The sequence below is a fragment of the Anas acuta genome, chromosome 17 (assembly GCF_963932015.1).
Source record: "Anas acuta chromosome 17, bAnaAcu1.1, whole genome shotgun sequence".
Taxonomy (NCBI): Eukaryota; Metazoa; Chordata; class Aves; order Anseriformes; family Anatidae; genus Anas; species Anas acuta.
In genome coordinates, this window is record NC_088995.1 from 12,350,825 (window position 1) to 12,368,138 (window position 17,314).

Consider the following 17,314-nt stretch of genomic DNA (forward strand, 5'->3'; position numbering starts at 1 on the left):
ATCTTTTTTAATAGAGAATAAGGAATCTTATCCCTGTGATGCTGTGAGAAGTGTTAGTTTTCTTTCTGCTGTATGGGACCTGATTTACCATAGGCTCCCCTCAGGTTTACGGTCAAGTTCTTCCCAGTGTTATACTGGCACTGAGTTGGAGCAATAAAGAAGTGAATAAGGTCCAAAAACTCAGGCCCTGAGTAGTGTTGCAATCTGATGCACATAAGCAGCTGGCTCCCAAGAGTGGTGATTTCCTTCTGAGCAGAAACCCTCCAGCTCACCAGTGCATAAACTGCACAGAGACGAGACCAGCAGCATGAGGAGGAGAGCACCTGACCCTTGCTGACAAACACAAGGAGCACCGAGATGTTCTCGGTATGGAAGGCTCTCTCCGGCAAATCACAAATTACATGCCCTAAAATGCAGAGACGTCAATGTTGAACCGTGAACACTTACATGGCTCCCTGGGAACGTGTGCTTTGAAGGCAGTGATCAAGGAGAGCAGAGCATTCGCTTTATAGCCATGCTGCCCTGATTTCTGGTGGAATAGCACCTGAGTGGATTTGCCAAGGCATTTGGCTGTGCTGTTTTGTGCTGTTGGGTTATGCCTGGCTATAGAAATACAATGCAATTTTGTGTCTTAAATGAGATGCCGGTGTAATTATGGTAATGGAAAGAATGGAAGTATGAGTGTAATTGATGGAAAGGCTCAGGAAGTCTGTACTAAGTACTGGGATTTGAAAGCATGCATGATAGGAACTTACTAACTGTAAAAATTTAAGGTTTGAAAAGGAAGGGGAAATCAGAAAAGTAAGCAGATTTCTTTAAAAGTCTCTGTAGGTCTGGGACAGGGTTTGGTTTTGTAACTAGCTTTCCGCACAGTGTACTGCAACGATGATTTCTGTTTCAGTCCAGTTTGGCAGGGAGGCAAACTGGTCCACATTGACAGTGTTTGGAGCCCTGTGTCTGTTCAGTGCATTCATAAGACTGTTCGTCATCACAAAAACTGCAAGTTCATTCAGTCTTTGCCTGTCTCCCTTAAAGCTTCCTTTGGCACTGTCTTTAGCAAATAAGGGGTTTGTTTTGCATGTCTCTGTTTTGTAAAAGAAAAGGCTAATAACTAATAACCCTAAGATTGGTTATGTGGTTGATGTAGACGAATTCTTACTCCCTGATCTCCAAAGGGATTAAAAGTTTTCAGTGGAAAATATGTGCCCTGGTATCAGAGAGGATCAGAGCCCTGGCATTTCTGATGTTTACATTGCATGAATAAATATCTCGATCTGCAGAATTGGACGAGATATTTAGGAAGTAGAGTCCAATTTCTGTTTTCTTCTGGGATTACACAACAGATGTGCTTACTTCTCCTTTTCTCGGAAGTTTGTTACTTGAAGCCTGATCCTCTACTTTCTTGAACACTAACAGCCATGCAATCCTATTTAGAGCCTTGCTGTGAAGGAGCAGGAACTGCCCCTCAAGTCCATGGGACACCATATAGGCAGTTATGTCAAGTGCACACCATAATATGCCAGACCAGCTGTTGTGGTCCAAGTGACAAAAGGAATGTGGCCTTGAAGTGCAAACAAAGGTAAAGACATAGCAAGAATGAAGTGTCAGATTTTGTAATTTCTGGTACAGTTCAAAGTCAGTTCTTTTTTTTTTTTTTTTCTCCATGTTAATAGTCTGAAATTCAGAACCGATGTTCCCCTTGCTTCTGCAGGCAATCCATTTTGCATGTTTGACATTTAAGATGTAAGATGTCTCTAACGTGAAGATTTAAATGAGGATTGGTATTTTGACACACTGTGTCCATCACATCATTTTCCATTTGTGTTCCTGAGAACACACTGCCCAAAAATGTCCTTATCATCTGGCAACAAACCACGTAACAAAGGATACCATTTCAGAGGGTTTCTAATGAATTTGACTGTGCAGTGAAACAGGGTGGATTTTTTTTCTCTGTACAAAAGATACTCCTGGATTTTGGAACAGCAAGGAAGGTGCCTGGTATCCTGAGCTCTGTCTCGTTTTCCCTCGCCTGCCATGATGTTGATGGACTGCTCAGTTTGGTTTCATGATCTGAAGCCACTAACACTGGAGTCGTTAGTCAGCCTCACTCAGCCGAGTGTTGCACGGCTTTCTGTATGATCTTCCTCCAGCAGCAGCGGTGCAGCTCGTTGTTGCATGTTCTCACTTACTGCTTTAATATGCTACGGCTTGGTACTGCAAGGAACGTGTGTGTGCACTCACCGAGTCAGCCACTCCAGAAAGCACGTGTGTCTTGTGCACATACAGGAATGATTGTCTGGAATGCCTACGGTGAGGCTAAAGCTGCCTGCTTTAGCTGAGATTGTGCATGCCCATGTCACCTGCAAGTTAGACGCGCTGCTGTGTCGTAGAGGTGGGGATGCAGCTGTCTACGCTGCCCTGGGAAGAAATCCATCCATGTACATGAGCTTAAGAAGGGGTTCAGCTGTAAAGTCTGCTGGGATAAACCATGCAGTCATGTAATAATACAACTGATGGCTGTTAATTGATTGATTTTGGCCATCTTTTCATTTGCTGGTTCACAGGAGCCTGTAACAGAGCAGTTTTTTTTTTAGTTGCCAGGTTCTGACAGGTGTCCTGCCTGTTCGAAAAAATACATTTCTGCGGGGCATCGAAATGTTATTCTACATCCCTATTTCCCTGCCAAGCATTCCTAGCCAAGCATTCTGAGTTGCTTTTTTTTTTTTTTTTTCTCTTGCTAAATCTCTCCAAAGGAGTTAGCAAACCTTCTCTTCATTAAGCTTGTCAGGTTTTTTCCTGCAGCTCCCGAACAGCAAATTTGTCCTTGAGTTCTGTTCTCACAGCCTGGTGTGATTCTTTTATTGCAAAAGACATGATTTGTAAGAAAAAATAAATGCTTATGCAGTCTTCCCCACTTATCTGTCAGGTCAGGGTTGAGGTGCTGCTTAGGAACCTGAATCAAAGCAATGTTCTGCCAGGAGAGGTGGAAAACTCAAAGATATGGTGTGTGATATGTCATTTCAACCTCTTTCTCCTTATCCCTGTGTATACATTTATGTTTATGTATTTTTTCATAATTATTTTAATGTCTATATTTGTGTATTTGAGTGCTTTTGCAGGTCAGTTGTCCTGGAAGTAGTTCTTACAGCATGCTCTGAAAACCGTTTTAACTTGACCTAATTGCACACAAAGTGACCTTAAGGCAGGGGGAGAAAGGTGTGTAACGAAGAGGAAACGCTGTGGTTTCACGTGCAGTATGGCAGTCTGGTGCTCAGCCCTTTCTCCTTTGCTTGCTCCTGACGAAGCCCCCAGGCAGCATCCTTCAGCTGCCCACGGAGGGAAGGAGGGCGATGGACCTGGCTGGAGAAATGGGTATGGGCACCTGCTGCAGTTCTGCCAACAGAGCCATTCTCCCGGAGGTCTTGCTAAAATAAAACAGCCTCGGCTCAGACCTACAGCAAGTGGCTTTCACTTCTCTGCCCCTGGAGCCCATCAGGCAGCAGGAACTGCTCCCTTCCATGCAGTGCCTCTCCCCCCACGTCGCCACCCACACAGTACCTGCTGCAGCAGCAGGCGGAGAGGGAGGAAGGATTTGCTGCCATGAAGTGCTGCTTTCACTGCTTCCTCCCTTTCCCCAGGGCAATATGCAGAATAATCTCTCTCCCCTATCTCCCTTGCTACAGCCATGCCATCAAGTAATTTCCACAAATTGACTATGCTGTATCTTTCACCAGCGCAGAATCAATAGTATTCTGTGCTGCCTTCTAAGATTTTAACTGTAAAAGCCACTTTACTGTGTTTCCTGTTATCCTTTTGCTGCTGCTGTTGATTATAATTAAAGCTTATAGCATCCTCAGTTGTGTGAGAGAATATTGCACAGATCAATTAATTCTCTCAACACCTTTGAGGTGTTGGTAAAAAACAGTACATCTCCAACTGCTGGTTCATGATGCCTTCCTTCTAAAAATGTCTCTGTTTTACTACAAAGTCCATGACTAAAGGAAAAAGGTCATTTTCTGTACAGCAGCTGTAGTTTAAGTTAATCTGTTTCACTTTGCAGCTGAGAAGTGCTAAAGGCATGCACCTTCTCACTTTCCACCCTTTGGCCAGGGGTAGGAGTTTAAGACATGTTAGCACAGTTGCTTTTGCTTGTGTGTTTGTTTCAGACTGGCAAGGGGAGTGCTTGTTGTGCTGTACTGAAAGCAGTAGATACACTGGAGCTTTTCAGGTGCTGGGGAACCAGAGATGACAGCCAAGTGACCATGCTTTTTGGGGGACACGTTTTCTGAATGTGTTTGCAATATGTCAGTGTTACGCCGCAGACTAATATGAAATAATAATAAAAAAAAAACGGCTTGAAGTGCTTTTAGAAATGAATTTTAAAGCTTTTAAGCTGCCGAGACAGTTTAGAAACTTTTACCCGGTATTATTATCTGTGCTCTGCAGCCAGAGAGGCAGAGGCTGAGGGAGGTGGCTCACCGAGGAGCAAGTGAATGACAGGGCTGGGAGCAGAGCCGAGGTCCCAGCCTCACAGCACTGTTGCCAGCTCACTGGGCTGTGCGATCGCATCGCACTTAGTTTACAATTGGGTCAGTCAAAGCACGGGGAAGTTGAGGGCCTGGGCTTGATGAGGGCTGAATGTCCAAAACTCTGGTTGAACCTGATGGAGGTGCTGACACACACTGTTCAGAAAATGCAATGTTGTGCTTCCTAGGCAATTTCTTCCTTTGCATCAGGATGCAGCGAGGGCAAAGCCTTGGGTTTCTCATTTCATTTCCCCTGCAGTGACCACACTCTCCTTCAGCTTCTGGGGCTGCAGCTGTGCTGCTGCACAGATGTGCAGTGACTGTGGGAAGCCAAATTCAAGTGGAGAAAAGCACTGAGGGTGACAATTTTTAACTGGCATCTCTGAAGAGCTGGATGTGGTCCCTTCTGCCATTGCATTGCTTTTGATTCTCATTCCTGAAAATATTTTTTTTCTGAATATGCCATGAAGGGTTGTGGGGTCTGCCTGCATTTGCGTATATCAAATGAGAAGAAATAAAACCTGGGAGAGAGAGAGAGAGTGTTGCAACAGCAGTCCTCAGTGGCATTTGTCTGAGAGTAATGATTATGTAGTTGCATCCAAAATGTATTTCCCACCCCCATTCAATTACCAGGTTGGTGTTTTAATGGACAGAGCTGGCGGCTGTAAAAATTCCTCTCCCAGGGAGAGGGATTCCAGCACCTGAGAGCAGTCTGCAGAGCCGAGATGTAGCACTCCTCTGTAGGAAAGGAGGAGAAACACCCTCCTGGGAGCATCCTGCTGCTTTAAGGAACTGCCTCTGGAGGATTTTTTTAGGGGGCTGGAAAGAGTGTGGGTCTAATCCCAAACTAAAGCTGAGTTTTAAAAAGCAGTGATGCTCTAGCATTCATACACTGGAGCCTTGTTCTTAGCTTTAAATACATAAAAAAGCAAATGAAGAAAGTGCCTTGTGCTTCTTCTCCCCATCCCCTTCTCTTTTTGTCATGATTAAAGCTTAAGAAATACCTAAATAATCCCTCAAAGGCTTATTTAATTTCAGAGCTACCGAATTTCCTTTCTTTGGTCATGCCCTTCTTTTATTTCACTTTCCAGACAAAATTTATTCCTTGGTAGCCTAAAAACCATTTGTCAATGATGCAGGATCTCAGCCTTTGTTGAGGCAAATCTGTCTTCAGGCGTGGCTCTAGGAGCTATAAACAAGAAGACACATTTTAGCTAATAATTACCATTTACAAATTCCATCCATCTCACAAAAATCCCGGTATATAAGTACATGAATAAAGAGAAGAGGGATGTGTCCTGCCGAGAGCACCCAAGAGACTGATCCAACAGACATCCTTCACAAATAGCAGCACCAAACAGAGACGTGCTGGTGTTTCTTGCATGTACAAGAGGGGGACTGGGGGGCTGTGGGAGAGGTCCAAGCACTGAGAGCTCTGGCGGTGCCCCTGCCGCAGTTTGTTTGTAGGGTTTGTGGCACCTGGCCTCAGTTTCCCCCAGCCTTTTGGAATGAGTGGCTGCAGGGAGCTGGCTGAGAGCCCCTCTTCAGTCCCAGGTCATCCGTGAAAGCCTTTGTAAACATTGCTGACTCTCACCTCTGCAGCTCGCAATCCAGGGAGTGCGTCTTACTCGAGGGGGGAACGTGAGAGTCTTTGTCAGAAACGGTGACGATCAGATGTGTTTCTATCAACAGCTGCCTTTTCCAATTATGCAGAGAAAACAAGAGAGGGATAGTGTGCACTGCAGCATGGGCCTGTAATGATCTGAGAGGCTGCAATGGCTTTCAAACAGAGAAAAAGTGCAAGGGAGAGACACTGAAACAGTACCAGTAATGTGAGCGCTGCAGCAGAGTCCATTACAGCTAAGTAATAGGAGTGTTTCAGCAAATGAACCTTTTCAAGGGTACCAAATAGTTCCTGCCACAGGTCGGGCTGTGCTCTGCAATGTCGGGGTATGCATTAGGGACAAAGAATTGTTTTATCTCACCATACCTCGGCCGTTGCTTTGAAGCCTTTTAACCTCCTGCTATAGAGATGATGAACTCCTGGTGAGATAAGGACCTCGTGCTAGCGCCAGTCCAGCAGCCACCTGCTGCTACCAGTGGGATCCACCAATACCTGGGTAAAAAGGGTCTTCTTTTCCCCAGCCAGGGCGGTTTTTCATGTGTGTATGAAACTGCCTTGTGAATATGTTTCTGAGATGCCACCGGTAAATATCTTGTGAATTATTTTCTGGACAAATTGGAGAAGCATTCAGCTATGTGTAAATTTGTTAGGAGGTGGTTTCTGTAATAGCTAATAACTGACTTTGTTCTTTTCTTTTGTCTCTTTCAGGACACCAGCCATGATTGGGTGCTCGTTTGTAGTAGACCGAGAGTATTTTGGTGAGATTGGCCTACTTGACCCTGGTATGGAGGTCTACGGAGGAGAAAACATCGAATTAGGCATGAGGGTGAGTAAGAAAGGAGACACTTTGTGCAATGTCTGTTTGCAAAGAAAAACAGGAGCCTGTGGCCCAGCAAAAGTGCTGCCTACCTGACTGCAGGCCATTGCGCTTAAGCAGTTGATACTGCAATGTTATCTGGAACGGACAGTCCCAGTAAATGAATGTTCCTGGTCTTACTGGCATTGAGACAACTGAAAACAGTCAGAAATATGGTTCCTTGGTTCATTCTGTCAGTGTATGAACCCGATGAGACAAATTCTCCTCCTTTTCCGGTAGCTCTGTTTGTGTTTAGAGCTGTGCTAACAGTCTGTGTGTGCTCATTGCGCCTAGATGATGTTGTATGCATGTGGTCTAGCAGATGCAGTACTGATGGAAAACTAAGGCCAGGCTGAGAGATGTTCTACATAATACACATGATAATTGCTGTGGTGTTTTAGGACATTAAGGGTCTTTTTTACAGAAAAAGAACTACAGGGTACAGGTACAGTCCTGAGATTGCTGTACATCATGTTTTACAACATTGTCTTCCTTCAGACTTGTACTTTGTGACTTCTTCAGTGGTATTCTCACAGAGTCTTTGGGGCCAGCAGGTATCAGTCCGCACTGTGCTTCTGAGCCTATTTGATACTTGTCATCCTTTGGCCTTGTTTTTAAGGTGCTGCTTGCCAGCAAGTCCTTCTGAAGTCCAAGGAACCTGCCATTGCTTAGCACTTGAAAATTAGACTACTTAATGTTGCATGAACACAGTTTTCTCATTATAAAGCTGGCTGTTTAATTATTTTCCCCTTACTCTTTATTCCCTGCTTCACAGAAACACGTCCCTGGTGCATGTAATGTGCTCGTTAAAGCATATATTCTGCTCATGCTGAAACACTGAACATCAAATTAGTCCATCCTTTATCCAGCTCTTTTTTTTTTTTTTTGTAAAATGGCTCCAAACTCCTTCACACCAGTGGGCTGGGAGGGAAGGTCATTGTAGCCAGAGCATGTTTTTGCATATGGGTGTGTGTTTATTATTGCAGAATCGCAAGAGGGATGGGGTTTTTAATGGGACTGTGTGGCTACACTGCGTACACTTTCAGGTTCAGAATTCACACTGGGGACAGAAAAACTGCTACCACAAATCATCCAATTTTCCTTAAGAGGGTCAGGCTATTACCAGGATTGTGTGAGCTTTCCTTTATCATTGTGCAGGGCTTTGAGCTGTTTGAAACTTTTTCCACATGGCTGCTTCCTGAATAGATTGAACGCTCTGGCAAAACTCTGGTGTGGCTGATGAATAAGCCTCCTAAGAAATCTGAAAGCTGTCACTCTTCCTTAGACGAGAAGAACTTGCTGAGTACGATTAGGGCTCCTGGTAAATGGAGGCAAAGGTTTTAATAGGATTATGAAATGGCACTTGCTTGAAGAGCCGAGGATTTGAAGTGTGTGAAGACAGGTTTTCAGGGGTAGGAAGCCTGTTAAAGTCTGTAGATACCAAGTTCTAGAAACCAGTTCTTGGTCTTTGGGGCTTTTGTTTGTTTGCTTGTGTGCTCATTTGTTTTCTTACTGTATAAGGAATAATTAACCCTACTCTAAAAGTTGGAAAAGGGATTTATAAAAGTACAGGAGTATGATTGAGTTCATTCTGCAATAAGCTGTATAATGCATTGTATGACAATAGCACGGAACCATCCGTCTATGTTTTCTGCCTGAATCCAGCACAGTAAGTAACTCAGTGTGTGCGCCTTCTAATCTGCAAGTCCTCTGCTGATCCCCTCCTGGGTGTCTTTCAGAGCTGTCAGAAACTAGCAGCACGAAAATGCACGGGAACATCTTCCCTTCCCTGTAGGATATTTATAAAATCCCTGTGAATCTACAAAGACTTTTTTTATAACTGCAAAATCTCAAAGTAAGTTGCAAAAATTCATTCCTTTCCTGAGTCCTGGTGTGCTGATCTGCACAAGGACCAGCGTCCAGAGGAGCAGCCATGGAACAAGGACAACTGCAGACCAGAAACTCGGACCAGGAGGGCAGAGGCTGGCCAGGAAATTACAAAGCCACAAGCCTCCCACACAGTATTTCCTTAGCATTTCAGCACAGTGCCTATACAATGAATATTAGCTCAGCTTTCCAGTCTGGAGCAGAAGAAGCCACACAGCATGGATTTTATAGCAAATGTGTGACATAGCTGCGAGCCTCATGGTACACTGAATCTCCTAGGCAAATCTCCACATGATGCTGTCCAACTTTTCTCTGCAGCAGCCAGTGTTGAAGACTTGCTGTTGCTCAGAAGCCTTGTGAGGGTAACTGGGCTACTGCTGTCTTTCCCTGGAGTGTGGCTGTACTGGCACAGCACCTGGGCGAGCTGAGCAGGGAAGAGAGGCAGAGTACTGAGCATGTCCCCTGCAGCTGCATGGTGGGGTGCTATTGCCCATGTGTGACTGTGTGTGAAGCAATGAAAGACACAATAGGAAGGAATAAATGGATGAATAAAGAGCAAGAAATAATGGTGGGGAAGTGGTGGGACACGTTCGGCTGAAAATAGTTCCTATTTTAAAAAGCTATGACAATAATCCTTTAAACTTCTTAGCAAATTATCATCATGTTACTGCTAAAGGAAAATGGATTAGGCTTGGAGAGTCTGAATTAGATTACATTGCATCTAATGAACCTTCATTTAAATTGTTTTCATAATGTGAAATAGGGAAAGTCGGTGCAACTAATGAGCTGATTTGGGAGGATACTATTTGATAACCCAGCTAATCCCCCTCAGATCTATTGTTTATTTAAAAAAATAAATAAATAAATCTTGGATATTCCAGTGTTAGCTGTACCCTTTTCTAAATTCCAGAGTTGGGAATATTTATATAATTAACCTAAGCAATTTTCTATATTGAGTAAGCCCCACATAAAATGATTGGGAGTACCACATCTGATGAAAATACTCTGGGCTCTCCAGTTCTTTTTAACTTGCATTTTTTGTTTGTTTGTTTGTTTGTTTATTTTTATGTAAATATACTGGTTAGAGCTGTGACATTCTCCTAATGGGGTAGCTTTGCAGTGAAGCCAGTGTCTGCCAGGCTAGGGAGATAATGCTTTGATTGGGAAAAGCACCAGCCATTCTGGGAAATAAAAGGGAGGTGGGTATGTTTGCAGGCTAGCAACAGTAGGGAAATAGATGGACCCTTATATAATGTCATCTTGTAGTATATTTTTCAAAGATGACAGTTTCACTGCAAGATGGATAAATACAGGACTGCATTACGGTTTGGACAGATGTTTTGATTCTGTTAGTGTTCCAAAAACAGCTTCTAAACCTGATGGGAATTGTCTGTGAACAGCTAAAAGCTGATTTTGACCTGTAAGTGTATGAAGTCAAATTGTGCCTGACTCCTGTGTGGATGGGGTGTGCTCCACAAGCACCAGCACCTTGCCTTGTTTGCTGCTCAGCACCAGCCACCATGCCACTGCTCCATCTCCTTGGTCCTGCTTGGATCCAGTGAGGGGTAGATAGCCCTGCTTGTATTTCAGCCTGGTTCAGCTATCCTTTAACCAACCTGGAAGCAGAGATGAGGAAAAATGATGGAACTTTCTCCTGCAGAAAAGCTGTGGATGTGTCAATGCCTTAAGGAGACAGCCTTGTCTCAGGGTAGATCATGTTCATCTTTGCTGCTTCTGGGCACCGAATGGTCTCTCTGACCTGCAGTACAGTGAGATGGCCCAATAGAAATGGGACAGTCACCTAGTGCTTGATTTTTGTTCAGACACGTATTTAAAATGTAGAGGAAGAGAGGGATCCATTTAGTTGAGGGTCACAAATTATGACCCTGTAAGAAATTGAGTGGTAAGCTCCTGAGTGGGAGCTTACAAACATATTTAGTTATTTGGAAAGGGATTATATAAACAGTAAAAGCCTAGTTTATGTTTTGACCTAATACAAGCAGTTTATGATGCATCTTTTTATAGCAGACTCATTAATCATTGCACTAAGTATCTCTTCTCTTCTTCTGGTGCTGCAATGATAAGGTGAATGAATTGTTGTTCTTATTTTGTACACATCGACTGTAATGGTGAGTGGGAAGAGATCAAGCATTCATCTCAAAGGATGCTCCAGCAAAAAAATGAAATTCTGTTTCCACCATTAAGAATCTAAATAAATTAAATAAAATTGTTGTCACATCGACAGATGAAAACAAAACTTTTTCACTCTCATATCCAGCATCAGCCAAATTACTTTCTTCTCAATAGCACTGTAATATACCTCTAAGGAGGACATCTGCATTAGTTGATGAATTGTTTTCAGTGCTATCTCAGAGATTTTTAAAACAGTAGTAATAATAATTAAAGCAAAATAAAAACCTAGTATCTTACCCAATTTGAGATATCTTAAAGGAACCTGGAGTTTAAGAAGTCCTGGCCGGAGAGATCAACTGGGAATATCCATAGGCACCAGTGTGACAGGTTAATTCTGTGGTGGATTCAGGTGATGGCTTAGTTCTCCAACAGGGCTTAGATTATGTGGTTAAGAGTGGCCAACCCACCTAGCTGCAAGCAAGCCTGGATTGTATATAGAGAGATACAGAGAGTCCCACCTTTGTCTTTATAGAAATATTGTTTGAACTGTGAAAAATCGTGGTGCAGATTCACTGGAATCTTTCTAACAGGAAATAGAACTCATTACCTAATGCACAAGCAAATCATACTTTCCAAATTTATGCTATATGACCTAGCTTTGCTTTCCTAAAAACCAAATGAGCTGTGTTTTCTCTGAGCAGAAACGCTAATGGCAGGTAGCTGAATAGTGAATTCTTGACCTTATTTTATTCCTTTTAGCTAAGGAGATTTAGATTCCTTTGTTCCTTTGAGCAGGCAGTGTTTTAAACACAGATTCGAGGTTGGTGTGCTGTAATAAAAATGTCACAAGATTTATGTATGGCAAATTTTAATTCTGAATTCTGGATGATGCTTTTTACCCTGGTGATTCATGAGGGCAGATGCCTTCTAGTCTCAGAGCTAAGAAGTAAGTGGGAATGCCGTTCTAGAGTTTTTCAAAATTTCATATTTTTTTCCCACACGCAGTGGTAGTGTACAAGTGAAAATTATACAAAAATGCAGGTTAATCAAAAGGTTTTACTTCAGTAAATTCAAAATACTTCATTTTTATTTTGACCTTTCCCAAGCTGTAATTTTCAGAATAAAGTAATTCGGTTTCAGATGAAAAGTTTTAAAAGAAAGCCTTTCACTTTGAAGACATTTTATCACTTAAAGAATGTTAACAAAAATTCACAGTTTCTGACATCTGTAGTGCACGTTGTCCTTACACATGCCTGTTCACTATGGAGTGCAATGAAGCAGCATTTCCAGCATGAATTTAAATGCTATTAAAATTATTTGACCAGTTACGCAATGAACTCTGCATTGCCAGAGCAAAATCCTATTGAGTGATGTAATCCACTGTTAGTGAAGTCACCCCTATGTGCAGGTTGCAAAGATCTCTGTGATAAATCTCCTAGTCTCACCTTCCAGATAAGCTATGTAAGTAAAGTGGTCTTCTTTTCCATTTCCAGTTTAATTTAGCATTTTTACAGACATTTCCGAAGGTAACAAAATGTTACAGTTATGAAGTCAAGCACTAAGAAATCATGGTAGGATTGAATTCATAGTGCCTGGATTACATCAGTTTGCAACTCCTTTCCCTCTTTAAAATAGGGATTAGAAAAATCTATTCTATGGCGATGTGCATATAAACGCTCAGCATCTTTTAATTCCCATGGAGGTATGTTGATTCAAACAGGATGAAATTAGGCTTGATGTTTGTGTAGAGCAGTAATGCATTCTGTCTGGAGGAAGAGACAGACTTAGCTGTATGTGGAGATGCTCTTACTGGCATTTTATCCCAGGCTATCCAATTCTGGAGAGTCCGAAGTCACCACAAACCATGGCTGCCCTCATGGCCAAAGAGTGCACGTCCCAGTGGGCTGCGTGTGGCAATAAATGTATGAGCAGCTCGGAAAATCTGGTTCTGGCTCCGTGGCTCTGTCCTCCCTGTAACTAGTGCTCATGCATCTGTGCAGTGAACCAAAAAGATGCAGAGTTGTCAGCAAACAAGAAAACCATGAAAAGAAGGATGAATCCCAGGGTGACAACCAGTGCCAGGTTTCAAGCGACTGACATCAACCACATTTCAAACCAGAAAGGTTTGTAAAGGGTCTTCCCACACATGAAAGGGAGGACTACAAAAACAATGTAAAACAAAGCCAAACAGCTGAAACATGGCCTTTGGCTCACAACTAAGTTAGAATATATGTGTCTTGTTTTGTTTTTTGTTTTTTTTTTTTTTTCTTTTTCCTATGAGATATGTTATATATTCCTAATTGTACTCCAAATAAGATGCACAATCTTATTTCTGGGGAGAGAGTCCATCTCCACACCTGCCTGCTATTTCTTTGAAGCAGATTGAGCCCTCCCCTTTTTTAAAAAAAAAAAAAAAAAATCAAATTGAAGATAACTGTAACCTCAAATGGAAAACAATGTTTTCATCAGAACATAGTGCAATGGTGCTCTAGCATGAAATTGCCATCAAACTACAGAACCAGAGCTTGTGAATACTGTTAAAAACATTCTCTAAAGTGGGAGCATTGGAAATAGCTCAGAAAAGAGCATCTGGCCATTTGGCTTCAATATCACATCATGCTCCATTGAGTGTAACATTTTATGTTACAAACTCTTTCATGTACCAGAACATTATAAAAGCACAAGGCTCAGAGTTTCAGAAACAGACCAGCAGCAAAGGAACTGAGGAAAGAAAATGCTTCCTCAGTCGTTGCTGCTTTCTTCTCAGCCACTTTCCTGGTGGTTTAATCTCCTGCAGGTTCCTCCGCAGTGTCAAGTGTGAACTGAATGAAAGTGAGGAAAAACGCGGAGAAGTTGAGAGTGCTAATTGTGTTGGGATTGAAATAGCTTTCCCTTGCCTAATGATGAGACTGAACCAAAAGCCTAGAGATGAGCTGCAGCTGGTCAGAAACTCTCTGATACAACATATTTTCTGTCACAAATTACAGCTCATGCAAAACTCCAAATATTTTGTAGGATTCTTAATTTTTATGATGGTCACTGAAAGCCTGGCTTGGGCTGTTGTGTGGTGCCCAACTGTCTTCCCTTAGCTAGGTGCCCATCTTGGAAATCTGGAAAAAGGTTTCTCTCTCTCTCTCTTTTTTTTTTCTTTTTTTTTTTTAAGTTATTTTGAGTCTTTTTCAGAACACTGAAAAAAGAAAAAAAAAAAAAATCAGTATTGTGGAAAATATCTCGTTTCCACTCCAAAATGAAATTCAGGCATTTCAGGATATCAGCTGTTCCCAGAGCAAGGAGAGGCCCATGCACTACCTGACCTGGTGATTAGCTCTGCAGGTGGTTTTTGGTTTGGAGATAAGAGGCTTGATCTGAGCCTCTGGGCAGCACCCAGGGCTCTCAGGCTGGCAGGACTTTGTTCAGCCTGGGCTTTTGTAGTTGGAGTGAAGCCTTGATCTGGGACAGTTTTTCTTAAGTTCCTGACCCAGGCCAGCAAGCCCAGGTAAGTCCTGGATAAGCAGCTTGGGGGTGAGACCCGTGGTGCAAAAATTCTCTCCCTGGCCAGGGCTCCTGTGTGTGTCTGTGTTGCTGGAAAGGTTTTCCCAAGTTCTGTCCTCCAGACAAACCACCTAATTTATGAAGATGTGCTTCAGCCTCAGAGTAGGATCCTCCATCCCTGAGTATGGGGTCCTGTGATGAGATTGTAAGGGTTGCAATGTATAAATTATCATCTGTTGAGGAGGTGTTACTCTTTTAGGAAAGCTCAAGTTGGTGTTATTTATGGCATTAAGCAGAAGCATATAAATCCTTACCACTGGGGAGTGGAAGCATTCTTGTCAGGTGAGCATGAGGGACACAGCTGAGCTTTGAGTTTGGGGATGGGAGAGGTTTGGGATTTTTGATTTGATTAGATGGTTTGGTTTTAATGCTGCCCAGAAAATGGTAGGAGGCAATACCCTTTTTTTTTTTTTTTTTTTTTTTTTTTGGGGGGGGGGGGGAGGTAGGTTGCTAAAGAAATGTCAGACAAACTAATAATTACCTCTAATAATTACCCTTATGATAGTGTTGCCTGAATAGAACAACGCATAGAGCAACACAACACAGCTGTGTGATGGAGTCTTCCAAGCTGAAGGGAAGGAGTAATATGTGTAACCTCTGCCTTTGACTAAAGGCTCACTCCTCAGTGCCAAGACCAGTATCATTTGCAGTGTGGGTAATCCAGAGGAAAAATAAATAAATAAATAAACACCTGCTTAACACTGTTTATGAAATAGAAATTATTTGCTGTTTAAGGCAGCAGAGGATTGGTTACCAATGAGAGGTTTTTAATGCAATAATTGTTTTTAAAATGTTTTTAAATTCCACTGTCTGGGCACAGCAGTGGTCCTTGGCACAAAGAGGTGAGCAGATGAAGAGTTCATCCATCACCACCTAGTATTCCTCCTGCAAGTACACCCCAAAATATTTTCTTAAGCGTGCCTCAGTTTTGTGTTACCTTCCGTAAGAGTGCTGGTGGCGGTGAGCATTTGCTTGCAGTCCTTCGGAAGGACAGCAGTCATCAATTGTCCAAATAAATAAATAAATTATTCATCCTGCAGAGCTATACCATTTCCTTCAATTCAATGTCCTTTAAAAGCTTTGTGGGAATGTTTCATAACAATATTTTGGGATATGATGTGTGCGATAATGTACCTTTAGATCATACTGTCTGGCAGGATTTGGAAACTTGATGACACCCATTTACCACACTTGTTCTGTCCTTTTTTTATTATTATTATTGTGGAGCTGAATACCAATACCTGCTTTGTTCCTGCACAAATGACACTATGAAAATTACATCCTTTTAGTAGGGAAGGAAGGAACTGAACAAAAATTCTATTCAGATATTTCAAGTGCCCATTAAGAAGACCTCAGATTCTCTGTTAAATTTTGTTGTCTGCATTGGAAAAAATAGGGAAACAGGGTGACTGAAAGGCTTTATTAGTGCTCTATTATAATTTACATAGCTCCAGATGTAGTTTCACTGCTCACGTACTGCAGCTAGTTTAAATCCATGTAGGAAGATTACCTTTGAATGCTCATATGTCATTGATTGTTTCTCTTCCTTGAATATCAGATTAGACCGGATGGCAATGTTAGACAAATCTATGTGCACGTGCAGCGATCAGAATGTCAACTGCTCTTCATTGGTAGCTTCCTTCCAACATAGTGGAAAGGTGTTAGCTATTTCCAATAAAGGGAAAACAAACGCAAAAGGGCATATCTGTCATTTCTATTTGTATTCTAGGCTTAGAAAAAGCGGATCTCACTGAAAAAAATCATATTTAATGTGACATATAGAATTTATAGTGTGAGAAATGCAGCCAAGGAGAACCCAAAGAAGCATCAAAGCACGTCTACAAAATCTCTTAGATACAACTGCGTATTACGTATTCAAGTGTTTTGACTGTAATAAAATAATGTATTAGTGTTTCAGTAAAGCCGTAGCTGCGTATTTGTACCTAAAATGCCATGTAGATGTTTTTGTTTCTCTAATAGAATGTCATTTATGTAAATATCTTTGTATCAACAGAAAAACAGTTAAATAGCTTTGAAACATGTCATGCCCATAATTCCTAGCACACTCTGGGGAGCAGGCAAATAAGCATGCCTCTGTTTAAGCAAGGGGAAACCAAGGCAGAAGGCTCTAAAAATGTCCTTGTACAATGTTTGGGAGTCATTTGATGACAACACCTAGGCTGGAACTATTTTAAATAGACTATTACATTTCCTTACCAATTGCTCTGAATTTGAAGCCCAAAATGATTCATTTAGGACACATTACCTGTGCATTATAGGGACTATGTTATGTTCCATTAGGGCTTCACCGAATGAGAAGAAGATAAGGGTGATGGACTTCAAAGGGAATAAGTAAATTCTTAAGCATATTCCTGAATAAGAGGGCAAGTGCACACTTAAAGCAGGTCTCTTGATCAAATTTTTCCTGTTCCTGCTTCCATCTGGCCTTGCCACATTGTACTGGCAGGTTGCAGAGTTCCTGGTGTATCTCTGTTGCCCTGTTGTCTATTCCCCTCCTGGGAGGGAAGGATGGATTATTTTCTGTTTCCTCCTTTGTCTCCTGACGGATCCCCACACGGGGCCAGTCTGGTCTGCTGAGGACAACCCAGGGTGTCCTGCTTGTGTTGCTGCTGGCAAGTCTGTGCCATATTTCTTCTTGACTCCTTTCCCTCACCCTTCTTACCCCTCAACAATAAATTTACTGACTTCTGAGCAGCTGTACTGTGGGAACATGCG

General features: G+C 42.2%; 1 protein-coding gene and 1 long non-coding RNA gene across 23 annotated transcripts in view; both read left to right on the forward strand.

Moving 5' to 3' along the window:
* GALNT9 (polypeptide N-acetylgalactosaminyltransferase 9) overlaps positions 1 to 17,314 on the forward strand; it is a 428,403-nt gene that overhangs the window by 347,552 nt on the left and 63,537 nt on the right. For 16 of the 18 annotated variants that reach the window (XM_068653695.1, XM_068653698.1, XM_068653697.1 and 13 more), the window contains one exon: positions 6,859 to 6,976. In XM_068653695.1, coding sequence (XP_068509796.1) covers positions 6,859 to 6,976 — 118 coding nt within the window. Of the gene's footprint in view, positions 1 to 6,858; positions 6,977 to 14,365; positions 14,523 to 14,777; positions 14,861 to 15,385; positions 15,421 to 17,314 lie in introns of those variants that run through there. The other 2 variants (XM_068653707.1, XM_068653708.1) reach the window with 2 other exon arrangements.
* The window catches only part of LOC137841129 (uncharacterized), a 357,202-nt gene that overhangs the window by 178,136 nt on the left and 161,752 nt on the right, over positions 1 to 17,314 (forward strand). The gene's annotated exons all lie outside the window — the stretch shown is intronic.